We start from the raw sequence: 12,315 nt of genomic DNA, 5'->3' as shown, positions 1-12,315 counted from the left end.
CCTTTGAATATTGATCGCATCTATAGTGCTGTCTCCTTCATCATGTCTGAAGTTGGTTATTTGTGTGTTATCTTCTCAGTCTACTACTAGTTTAGTAACTTTATTATTTTTAAAGATACGGCCTTACTTTTGTTGTTTTTTCTCTATTTTCTATTTTTTTGTTTCCTTCTTTTACCTTTATTAGTTTATTTGTCTTACTTTGGGCTTGATTTGCTCCTTTTTAAACCATTTAAGATGGAAGGTTAGATTACTGTTAACCTCTTTCTAACACAGACATTTAAATTTATTAATTTCTTTCTGAGCACTCCTTTAGCTGCATCCCATATATTTAGATATGTTATATTTTTATTTTCATTCAAGATTTTTTTTCTCTTTCTACTTCTAATTTAGTGTTTCCTGAAAGTGTGGACTGATCGTCCTAAAATTAATCTCTGTAAGACTAAAAAATAATTCTTTTAATTATGTATTTTGCTTATGCCTAATAATTTTAATAGGTCTGATATCCTTTTTTTGATCATTTTTACTGCTTTGAGATAGCATGTGTGTTAGTCTTAATTTTTTCACATGTGGAATTTAAAGCTCATAATTTATTGAGACCTAAAGAATTACATAGAATCATCCTTCTTATACTTTTGCCAATAAAACACCAAATTGCAAGTGAAAATATTGAAGTGAATTAAAGCAGCACATTTTTTGTAGCATTTCAGATATAGTATGGAGTGTATATTTGTACATATTTTTAGTCAGTCTGAATAATAAGTATTTTAAAATATTTGGAGTTTTCTTAAATGCTGGCCTACCTATTACATAGGTAGTATTCTCTTCACATGTCCCTGACTAATTTCTCAGAACTAATCATAAGATCAGAGCAGAGGCATAGTTGGAAACATTCTCATTAATTCCATTCCCAAGTTATTTAATGAACCTTTTTGCAAGTAAATAACTAGTGTAAGTTGGGGAAAATGCATCAAAATTTCTCTTATTTAAGCTAATTGAACATTTTCACCATTCTTTCAGAAATAATACTACTATGAAAATGTAAATACAGAAGGTCTTCTAGATTTTAAAAAGGCTTAACAGCTAGTAATTATATTTATTAGACTCACAGTTTCAATAAATTTGTGGAAATGGTCATTTAAAAATATTAGTATTTTGAAAACTTACACCGTCTCAAAAAGCAGCATTTACTCACAGTTAGCATTAAATATCTGCATTAATATTCTGTTTTACGCCCCTAAAATTTTCTCACAGACTCTGAAATCATATGCAGTTAATTTAGAATTTGGTCCACTTCAGACTTGTTTGATTTTTCTCGTGTACTGAAGAGAATTATTTACTAAGCAATTAACAGTGTAAATATGAGATTTTTTTTATTTGGTTCACCTAGGGAGCCCAATTATTTTGAAGAACCTAAGTAGAATGATTTGCATATACAAAATCAATGTATAGATAAGTTTCAACATTAAGGTGTAGTCTCTAGTTTGAAACATCTCATGGGTAGTCAGTTTATGTTGTTATATACTTTGAAACTTAAATTGCATTTACTTTTAAATACTAACTTAGGTCTTTCACTAAATCAGTGTCCTACCCTCACCTCTGTTATTGGTCAGCTTTTCTGTAGATGATCAAATGTTTATGCATTGAACACCCTCTTCCTTAACATTTATGATGACTACTGTAAAGGTTTGTCTTTTCTTTTTTGCTCTGGACTTGAAGGCCAAAGTAAGCAGGTGTTGCATCATGCTGAACCCAATTACACGGGATCAAGAAGGATGCTGGGTGAGGGGGAGGAGCAGTAAGGTACTTTCCTTTGGGAATGCCCCACCATCTAGTGCCAAGTTCATTCCAATTCATAGCCAAGCATAATAGCCAATTGTCTTTGTCACTGCAGTGTTTCACAGGCAGTTTCTCAGATTTTTTTCCCTCTAATTTCCTAGGGGAGATGGACTCGTCTCTCTCATTTCTGCTGTGATCTATTACTTTTATTTTTAGTTGTGGATTTCTTTTGTTCAGAAGTGGTTTATGTCAACTGTAAAAAAAAAAAACTTGCTAATTGAAGTTATTGACATAATTTTATTTCACGTGCTTTAGTAAGTCTAGAAAAGCATCTTTTTATTTAAAACTTACTATTAAAGCATATGTTTTTATGATATTTAAAAATAATTTTGATAATTACCCTTAAAAGAAAAAATATTTTTATATCACAATAAAAAATAAAAAAAGTTTTTTCCAAATATGCTGTGTCATTTTTCTCTGTGCATTTTGTCTCTTTTTCTGTTTAGCAGCACATAGAAAAGTTCCAGACCTTGGAACTTTTACTAATTAAAGTTCAGCCAAATTAATAGCTGGGTGAGACTAAGCAGAAAGCAAGAAATATTTTTAAAAATGAATTTGTCATTCTTTCACACAATATTGTGGCATACTTATGGAGAAATTCAATAGCCAAAGAGAAATGACTGCCAAGATGCTAACATGAAATTTTTAAAACTTTCAAAAAAAAATTAACACCCTAAAAACTTACAAAAAGTTAGAGGGGGCACATGTAAAAAGTTTGCATCAGAGTCAATCTGGAAATCTCATCAGCATCCTTGCCTAGTTTAAAAAAAAAAAAAGAGGAACAACACAACATTCTGATGGCTAATACTTTTTATTTTGGAGTACTGTGCATGGCCACACTATTGGTCAGTTGTGTGGATTAAGATGTTCAGAGATGCTAAGACAATAACAACAAAATTTCCCTGCCACTCTTTTTGATGAAGCTTTTGAAAGAGTACTCCAGCAGAATTAAGGAGAACAGAATAGTCAAGAATTAAGACAACATCAGTTAATTCGGTCGCTCAGTCGTGTCTGACTCTTTGCGACCCCATGAATTGCAGCACGCCAGGCCTCCCTGTCCATCACCAACTCCCGGAGTAAGGATGACATAGGATCCAGGAAAAAAAGGTGATTGAAGAAAAGACCAAGGAGCCATATTCAAGAATGAGAGCTGGTCCATTATGAAAGCAACTCATGTTTGAAGAAAGTTAGGAATGGCATTTCCAGAGAAAAATGGAACTGGTGAATTATATGGTACTTTGAGAATTTAGAAAATAATATTGGATTTTGACAGAACTGATGGATCTGGAAAACATTAATTAACTACATAGAATATTAAACATTTTTTAGAAAATCAGGCAGTTATTAAATCTACAAAAAACTAAATGTGCAGAAGAAACCCTATTGATAGTATACCAGTTGACAATAGAGTGAACAATATCATAGCAATTATACCAATGGAAATACAATTAATACTGTTAATTTAACTAAAAGTTGAGCACTGATTATGTTGGGAGGAGAAGGATAAAGTAGTTTAAAGAGCTAAATCCTTGTTGAAGTCAGCAAATGTTGCCTCAATTCAGTTCAGTCACTCAATCGTGTCCGACTCTGCAACCCCATGAATCGCAGCATGCCAGGCCTCCCTGTCTGTCACCATCTCCCAGAGTTCACTCAGACTCATGTCCATCGAGTCAGTGATGCCATCCAGCCATCTCATCCTCTGTCGTCCCCTCTTCCTCCTGCCCCCAATCCCTCCCAGCATCAGAGTCTTTTCCAGTGAGTCAACTCTTCACATGAGGTGGCCAAAGTACTGGAGTTTCAGCTTTAGTATCAGTCCTTCCAAAGAACACCCAGGGCTGATCTCCTTTAGAATGGACTGGTTGGATCTCCTTGCAGTCCAAGGGACTATCAAGAGTCTTCTCCAACACCACAGTTCAAAAGCATCAATTCTTTGGTGCTCAGCCTTCTTCATAGTCCAACTCTCACATCCATACATGACCACAGGAAAAACCATAGCCTTGACTAGATGGACCTTTGTTGGCAAAGTAACGTCTCTGCTTTTGAATATGCTGTCTAGGTTGGTCATAACTTTTCTTCCAAGGAGTAAGCGTCTTTTAATTTCATGGCTGCAGTCACCATCTGCAGTGATTTTGGAGCCCCCCAAAATAAAGTCTGACACTGTTTCCGCTGTTTCCCCATCTATTTCCCATGAAGTGATGGGACCAGATGCCATGATCTTCGTAACAATCAGTAAATCTAGAAATAGCAGAATAAGCATCAGTACTAAAATGTAAAAGAAAAGACAAACATCTGAATTATTTAAAAAATAGGTACTTTTGGGGAATGGTAGGGGGCCATGTTTCTCATAAACTTTTACAATTTAGGGTATTTTAAAACTCTTTGCAAATGTCTCTCCTAAAAATAAAATTTAATTTTTAAAGGAATAGTGGTGTTTAAATTGTCAAGGAAGTAGAATAATTATGGATTGTAGTTAACTTTGTACATTTTTGTCTCATTATTTTCTAGAGTTCCTGGAATAACTATTGCTACAGATATTATCTGTGGTTTTCCTGGAGAAACAGACCAAGATTTTCAAGAAACAGTGAAACTTGTTGAAGAGTACAAATTTCCAAGTCTCTTTATTAACCAGTTTTACCCAAGACCAGGAACTCCTGCTGCAAAAATGGAACAAGTTCCAGCACAAGTGGTAAGACATTTTTCTTGTAAGATATAAACTTTAGCCAGTAGCTATAACAGTGCAGCTGTGTTGCCTACCTTCACGCAACCAGCTCGTGGTATGACCCTTAAGTTACAAATTATGGAGTGTTTGTTCCCAGTTGGGGTCAAGGGCAGGGAGACCTTAGTACACTAAATGACCTTAGGCGACTAAAATGTTACTTTTTTTTTTTTTTCCTCTTGGGGAATGAGGGTCAGATAACACTGGGAAAATTTTTTTAAAACTTATATTTAGTACTAACTGTATTTACAAGATAAGTCCTTGAATGTTTGAAAATAAGGCAAAATTTAAAAATCTGTGAGTGAAGGAGGCTTCCCTACTTCATAAGAGCTGCTTTTCATAATTTGTTGCTTACTGGGGAGTCCCCTGGTTTTCTTCCCTTTCCATGGGATAGATTTGATGCTGTCTCTCTATTTCGGATGTGGTATTGCTTTCACAAGGAACCTCAATTTCATCCTTACACGTTCATTGATATATTAGAATAAGATGACATGAAATAAATGTGAAAGAGTTTGAGATCCAGGAAAGGCAAACTGTTTCCCAGAATGCCCCAGAAATTAATAGCCTCACACAATTTCTCACACAATAGCCAATTTCAGTTAAATTCATTGGCTCAAGATGAAAAAATATTAGTAAGCCTTAAGAGGAAGTAGAATTTTTTCAATGAAAAATTTCTGCTTTGTTTCTGATAACTAAAACAAATTGTGTGCCACCATTAATTTTTCATAAACATAAAAAGAAATCAAATGAATTCCTTGCTTTTTATATCTAAATTATAATTTTTTTGACATATAATATGCATACAACGAAATTACCTCTTTCCAGCATGTGGTTTTTCAAATTTTGATAAATGCATTCACTAGTGTAACTGCACCTACCATCAAAATCTGGAACAGTTCCATCAGATCCCCTCAAATTCCCTTTTACTTTTTTGTAGTCATCTACTCTCTCCATCCCCAGCTCCTGGCAACTACTGTTCTGTTGTCCTTAAATAGTCTAATTCATTCTTTTTTAAACTTCTTTAATAAAAAAAATTTTTTTGAGCTATGACATACATGCAGAAAAGTGTGTTTCTAGATGTTTTCTCTTCATCTCTTTTCTGGTTTCTTGCTGTTTGCTATAGCGAGGAGCGAGGTGAACAGCAGCAGTGACGTGTTTGGTCCCTACAGAAGTAGAGCTGCTGTCCACCCACAGGGCTGCTGGAAATACAGGCTCTGAAGCCCCACCCCACCCCAGACCTCCCCATTCAGTCTTCTTCTCCAAGTGATTTGTGTGTACATTAAAATTGTGGTCTTGGAGAATACTCTTGAGAGTCCCTTGGACTGCAAGGAGATCCAACCAGTCCATCCTAAAGGAAATCAGTCCTGAATATTCATTGGAAGGACTGATGCTGAAGCTGAAACTCCAGTGGTTTGGCCACCTAATGCCGAGAACTGACTCACTGGAAAAGACCCTGATGCTGGGAAAGATTGAGGGTGGGAGGAGAAGGGGACGACAGAGGATGAGATGGATGGATGGCATCACCAACGTGATGGACATGAGTTTGAGTAAACTCCGGAAGTTGGTGATGGACAGGGAAGCCTGGCGTGCTGCAGTCCATGGGGTCACAAAGAGTCGGACATGACTGAGCGACTGAACTGAACTGATCCTAGTTTACCATTGCTTTACTCATCGGTTTTTAATCTGTCTTCAAATCCACCTAAGGAATTTCTAACTTTCTTTAATTAATCTATTTTTTACTTCTAGAGTTAAAATATTCTTTTTTTTTTTTTTGTAGATTCCAGTGTTCTGATGAAGTTCCCCATACTTTCTTCTGTATTTTTTTTTAACATGTTTAATCAGTTACCTTAATGCCCATACTGAATTCTCTAATATCTGAATCTAATGTCAGTTTGTTTGTATTGACTTTTTTCCCTTGATTTTGATGACTTGTCTTCTCTTTCCATATATATGATCATTTTCATTCTATGATTACCTTTGTCTATTAATTTTTAAAAAACGGCTATGGGTTCTAGATTGTAATATATCTTCCTCTGGGAGGACTTTGGTTTTGTTAGACTCTAAGGTAAGGACTAATTATTGCAACTGATCTGAGATTGATTTTTGAAACTATTTTTTAGTCTTTCTGAGGATTGGGTTATTTCTAGCTTGCCCTAACTTTTTGAAGGCGGACAGTGGCGTGTTGGTATTTAACAGCTGACATTCAGTGGGATGGGTTCTGACTTGTAGCTTTTCCCGATTTCCATAGTGTAAATACTTTCACTGTTGCCAATTTCAAATCACCAGTGTGATATCACTCAACATCAAATTGGAAAAAGAAACACATAATCAACTCTTGGAACTGGTAAAAAGCCTGAGTAAACCAAAATTCTGTGGTGGTTACCAGGGCCTTTTCTTTATAGGAGGTTTTCAACTTTTAATTTTTGTCTCTGTAAGCTCATGAAAACGCTTAAGGCTCTGCATAGTTACTCAGTCTCTTAGCTTTTACTTGGCTTCTCAAGCTGCCATCCACTGCTTACAAATTGATAAATACCCAGAGGGGAAAAGTAGATTCAAATATTGAGCTTTTCTCTAGGATCTTCATTTCTCAGTTTCTCACTGCCTTGATAGCTTTTTGATGTTGAAACAGTACATATTATAAATTTTATTTACCTTTGCTAACTGTTGTTGGAAAGATCACTGGTCTGATACAAGCTGGTTTGCCTTAGCCAGAAGCAGAACTCTGCATAAAATCAGCTTTCAGATGCTTTTTATTTTGTTCTTTCATCTTTTACACATAACCCCTTAGCATCTTCCTTACATTTTTAGACTTCAGTCATCCAGCCCTGGCATAGCAGAACCTTTTTTTTAAAAAATGACTTTATATATTTTAGAGCAGTTTTAGATTCAAAGCAAAATTGAGTAGAAGGGACATAGAGGTCCCTTATGGTCTGCCACATACACATGCAGCTTCCCCTGATACCAGCATCGCTTGCCAGAGTGGTATGTTGGTTACATCATTATCACCCAAAGTCAGTAGCTTATATTTCATTTCACTCCACATTCTGTGGGTTTGGGCAAATGTGTAAAGACATGCAACTACCGTTATAGTATCGTACAGAATAGTTTATCTTCAATAAAAATCCTCTGTACTCTCCCTTTTCGTTGTTCCCATGCCCTTCAATGCTCCTGATTATTTTTACTGTCTTCATAATTTTGCCTTTTCAACTATGTCATATAGTCAGGATCCTAGAGTATTGTAGCCTTTTCAGATTGCCTTATTTCACTTAGTAGTATGCAGTTAAAGTTTCTCCATGTCCTTTTATGGCTTAATAGCTCATTTCATTTTGAAACAACAGAAATTCATTGTCTGACAATTCTGGATACTAAAGCCCAGAGGCAGGCCCCTGCTTCTCTGGACGACACAGGAGAATCCTTCCTTGCCTCTTCCTGGCTTTGGGTGGTTTCCTGATCGTCTTCCCCTTGCTTATATCTGCCTTCATGGTCACATGATGTCCCTATGTGTCTCTTGTCTTCATATGGCTGTCTTCCTGTAAGGGCTCCAGTCAGAACAGGTTTGGGACCCACTGTACTTCTCACCTCAACTTCTTACATCTGCAGTAACCCCCTTTTCAAATAAGGTTGTGTTCTGAGGTTAAGGGGTTATGACTTCATCATACAACACAATCCACAGCACTTCTCTAAATGTCTGTAATTATGCTCTAGGTGAAAAGTGTAGCCTGAAAGACTTTGATCTTTATAAAATTCAGAATCTTTAATAAAGGGAAATAAGTATTAGTGATGAAACTTTAGAGGCTTTCCATCAAAGAGAGGATGTATCATGTGCCTTGAATCTCATTGGTTTTCTTAAATTTATCAAAAGTTAACAATTGTCTACTTTAAAGTAGGTACTTTTGAAACTCCTTAGTAACTAGACTTCACTAAAGTAAAACACTGCTACCAAATACTCATTGGAAAAGACTGATGCTGGGAGGGATTGGGGGCAAGAGGAGAAGGGGACGACAGAGGATGAGATGGCTGGATGGCATCACTGACTCGATGGACGTGAGTCTGAGTGAACTCCGGGAGTTGGTGATGGACAGGGAGGTTTGGCGTGCTGCGATTCATGGGGTCGCAGAGTCGGACACAACTGAGCAACTGATCTGATCTGATCTGATCTGACCAAATACTTAGATAGGAAAATTTTCTTTAAGTTGTTTCCTTATCTAAAAAAATCAGTGATAACAATAGGCTCTAACCCATACTGAAAGAAAAACAAAATAACAGTTACTTTCAAACAACACTTTTTATCCTGTCTTTAGAATGCCTCTTAGTGAAAATATGTTGTTGCCTTGAATATATTTTATTTCCATTAAAATCAGACTCCCCAGATGTTCTTTCAAAAGGTCAAATTTGCATGTTTATATTTTCTATTTCATTGAGTCTTCCTTTCTTAGTCTTCATTAATCTTAAGTAATTCTATTAGTATTTTAAAAATTGTGGCTGAGGTTCTTAGTCTAACTAGAAAAGGTAACATAAGTTTAAAAAGTCCTTTGATTCTTAGCTATCATTTCCAGACTTTCTTTTTAAGAAAATTTTGATGAAGAATAAATAATGAAACTGTAATGAAGTCTGTGTTTTAAGAGGCCTATGACTTGAAAAAAAATAATTTTTAGGTGACAAGACTAGCTTTGGAATGTTCATGTTGGTTTAAAACATTACCTTGTAATATTAAACCCACCTGCTTGCTTGTCTTACGTCTTGGAACCAGAGATAGAGATAATGTGTTTAGATCTATGTTAGCATAAAATACTCATAACTCACTCACATGCAGTTTCTAGTGCATTTACCCTAGGGATGATGCTTCTTCCTCAGCTCCGAAGAGTGTAGGTGCTTGTTTCTGAGACAGCTGCAGGGCCATCCTTAGGGTAGATGAAGGTAGCTTTGCTGAAACTGTGCCCAGCGGATTTCGCTGAGGGAGTGAATTTCTGCTGGAGGTATTTCAGATCAGGGCTAGGTGACCACTTGGAATAGATGTCAAATAAGAAATGTTCTTAAATCATATGCAAATTTAAAAATGGTGACATATAACTGCTCTCCCAAATCTAGCTGCCTATGAATTCTTTAAAAAAGCAGATGGAGAAGTAAAGCAGATAGATAAGAACTTTGTCACTTTTCTCTAAATGTTTTTAAAACTGACTGTTGTTTCTGAGTATGATGTAAAAGTTTAACAGCTTAATATTTTAGAGAATCTCAAGTTGCCTTAATGGAAGGAATTCTGATATTTTTACCTTGCTTGATAGCATAATTACATTATTTACACAGTTTCTGATTTTCAAATTAAACTTTTTTCTTTGGGAGGAGAGGGAAAAGTATTTTCCAGAGTTTTTATACTCTAGATTGTTCATTGTATTTTATTCTAAACCAATTTCCAATCATACCTCAAGGCAAGCCCTTTTTCTCATGATCTTTTTCATTTGATTTATCTTTTCAGAAGGAATATTTTGGGTTTCTTAAGCAGTTAATTGCATTTGGTTCCTATAGTGGGTCTTTTAAGTTTCTTTTTTCTGGACATGTCATATCTCTTTTTACTTCCATTTTTGATAGAGTTTTTAGCCTGACAATAGTTTTGTTTTTATAGATTTCAGCAGATTACTTAGAATCTTTTATGATGACTCTATAGTAACAGTGAGAAGTGTGAGCTGGGTTTTCATCCATATAGGTGGTTGGGAATCACCTACCTTGTATGAATTTTAATACAGATGGTATTCATTTAACAAATGGAGAAGCAACTTGAATGGTCTGTAAGGCCCCTTGAAACTCTTAATTGTCTTTGATTCTCTATCATTTGGTCTTAAGGCCACCATTCAAACCAATATTTAGAAACTTTGGGTGCTTTAGCTTCCTAGATCATCCACTTAAATATGTTTTCTGCATTTCCCTATTCTTTCACCTTTTCCTTTATTATAAATCTGATGACTTTTTGTTTGTGTAATCAGTTAATTAAATGGCCTTTTCTTGACTATAAACTACTAATAGTAAACATAATAATTTGTTTTTTGTGGGGACTTGTAATGGTGGCAGTAAGACCAACTGTGGTAGAGAGAATAAATGACTCCCAAAAATGTCCACAGGCTAATCCTCACACCTGTGAATGCATTGCCTTACAGAATAAAAAGGGCTTTTAAGATGTGATATGTGAAAGCATGTTAAATGGGTGGGGTCAGTGTAATCTCAAGAATTCTTCTAAGAGGAAGGCAAGAAGGTTAAACCTACAGAGAGGAGATGTAAGATCAGAAGTAGAGATCAAGTAATATGCTTTGAAGATCAAGGACAGGACCATGAGCTAAGGGATGCTTGTGGCCTCTAGAAACTGGAAAAGGCCAGGAACAGATTCTCCCTTAGATATTCCAGAAGGAACACAGCATTGCCTACACCTTGACTTTAGCCCATGAGACATGGTTGTAGGCTTCTCACCTCCAAAACTAGGAAAGAGGTAGCATCAGTGAGACCACTGTTCATCTTTACTGCCATAGGTGGGTTTTTGTTTGTTTTTTAAGGTGATTGCTCCTGATTCCTCTCAGCCTGAATCATTCTTCAAAAAATCCCATCGCTCCCTCCATGAATCCTCACTGCCCCTGCCTTGATTTCTGCACTCTGAATCTGACCTTTTGCCTGCCTGCCTGCCACTTACCTTTTTATTAAGTCCTGATGTGATGGTAATGAACTAATTCCATTGTCATGTAAATCAGTTCTCATGTAGTCAAGCCCACAGGACTAGACATATGTAGACTGTAACTCCAGGATGGAGCCATGTTTTGCTCAGGATGGTAAAGATAAGAAAAAGCACAGATTTTTGTTGGTACCTGAAACCCTTTCATATGACTCTTCTATTAAATACAAGCTATTGTAAGAAAAAATTAGAGATGGCTATACTTTAGAACCATGGTTTGTCTTGAAAACCTTAGTATTTCAAGTTTTCTAAGATAATACAATTTTAGGACAGTGAAAAGTCAGATATGATTTGAGAACCTTGAGTTCAGTGATAGCAGTCTGAGTTCGTACTTTATGGTGACCTCATAGAAAGTTGCTTTTTTTTTTAACCTTTCTTAGAAAAAAATTTGCTTCATATGATTTTTTTAGATTTTTTGCTTTCATTTTGGCATTTATTTTTAGCCTGCTTATTTTATGAATTTATAATTACCAAATAGTGGGAAGGTATGTGGTTATAAGTTTTCTATCAGATGCTGAATAATTGTGGGTATTCGGGTTGAGAAGGACTGAGTGATTTTGTATTAAATAAAGAGAATATAAACTCTATCCTTTGCAAAGTCATCTTTATTATATTTTAGTCTAACTTTTTTTCAGTGATGATTACATGCTTTGATTCATACAAGTTTCAGAAAAGTTGGAAAGATCTACATAATTCTTTTATGCCTTTTATATGAATTTGATTTATTAAAATTGTAATATTCAATTTGAACTCACTTTTATTACCTTAATAACAATTTTAGAACTGAGTGGACTCTTCGGAGTAACTTCTAAAGATAAAGAACCTTAAGATCTATCCTGTTTTTTGATCTTATATTATTTTTTCTGTGATAACTATGGTTCATTAATAACTCCATATTTATAACCTTCCAAGGGATTTATATGTGTAGTTCCAAGTATTAGAGCTAATGTTAAATGTGTGTTTAGGTCAACAGAATATATTTGGTAATTTAATATGACACTCTTTTCTAACTTCTGCCTCTTAGGATCATGTTTATTTCATGATTAAGGAC

At 35.4% G+C, this 12,315-nt stretch overlaps 1 protein-coding gene across 20 annotated transcripts in view; it reads left to right on the top strand.

Moving 5' to 3' along the window:
• Positions 1-12,315, top strand: part of CDKAL1 (CDKAL1 threonylcarbamoyladenosine tRNA methylthiotransferase) — a 640,160-nt gene that overhangs the window by 482,594 nt on the left and 145,251 nt on the right. For 17 of the 20 annotated variants that reach the window (XM_086370076.1, XM_086370056.1, XM_086370074.1 and 14 more), the window contains one exon: positions 4,342-4,522. In XM_086370076.1, coding sequence (XP_086226202.1) covers positions 4,342-4,522 — 181 coding nt within the window. Of the gene's footprint in view, positions 1-4,341; positions 4,523-5,675; positions 5,706-6,329; positions 8,945-11,091; positions 11,194-12,315 lie in introns of those variants that run through there. The other 3 variants (XM_086370058.1, XM_086370064.1, XM_086370065.1) reach the window with 3 other exon arrangements.

Source organism: Bos grunniens, chromosome 23 (genome assembly GCF_055505025.1).
Source record: "Bos grunniens cultivar Pamir isolate PY7600 chromosome 23, Bosgru_T2T1.0, whole genome shotgun sequence".
NCBI lineage: Eukaryota > Metazoa > Chordata > Mammalia > Artiodactyla > Bovidae > Bos > Bos grunniens.
This window is presented reverse-complemented; position numbering and strand designations above follow the sequence as displayed.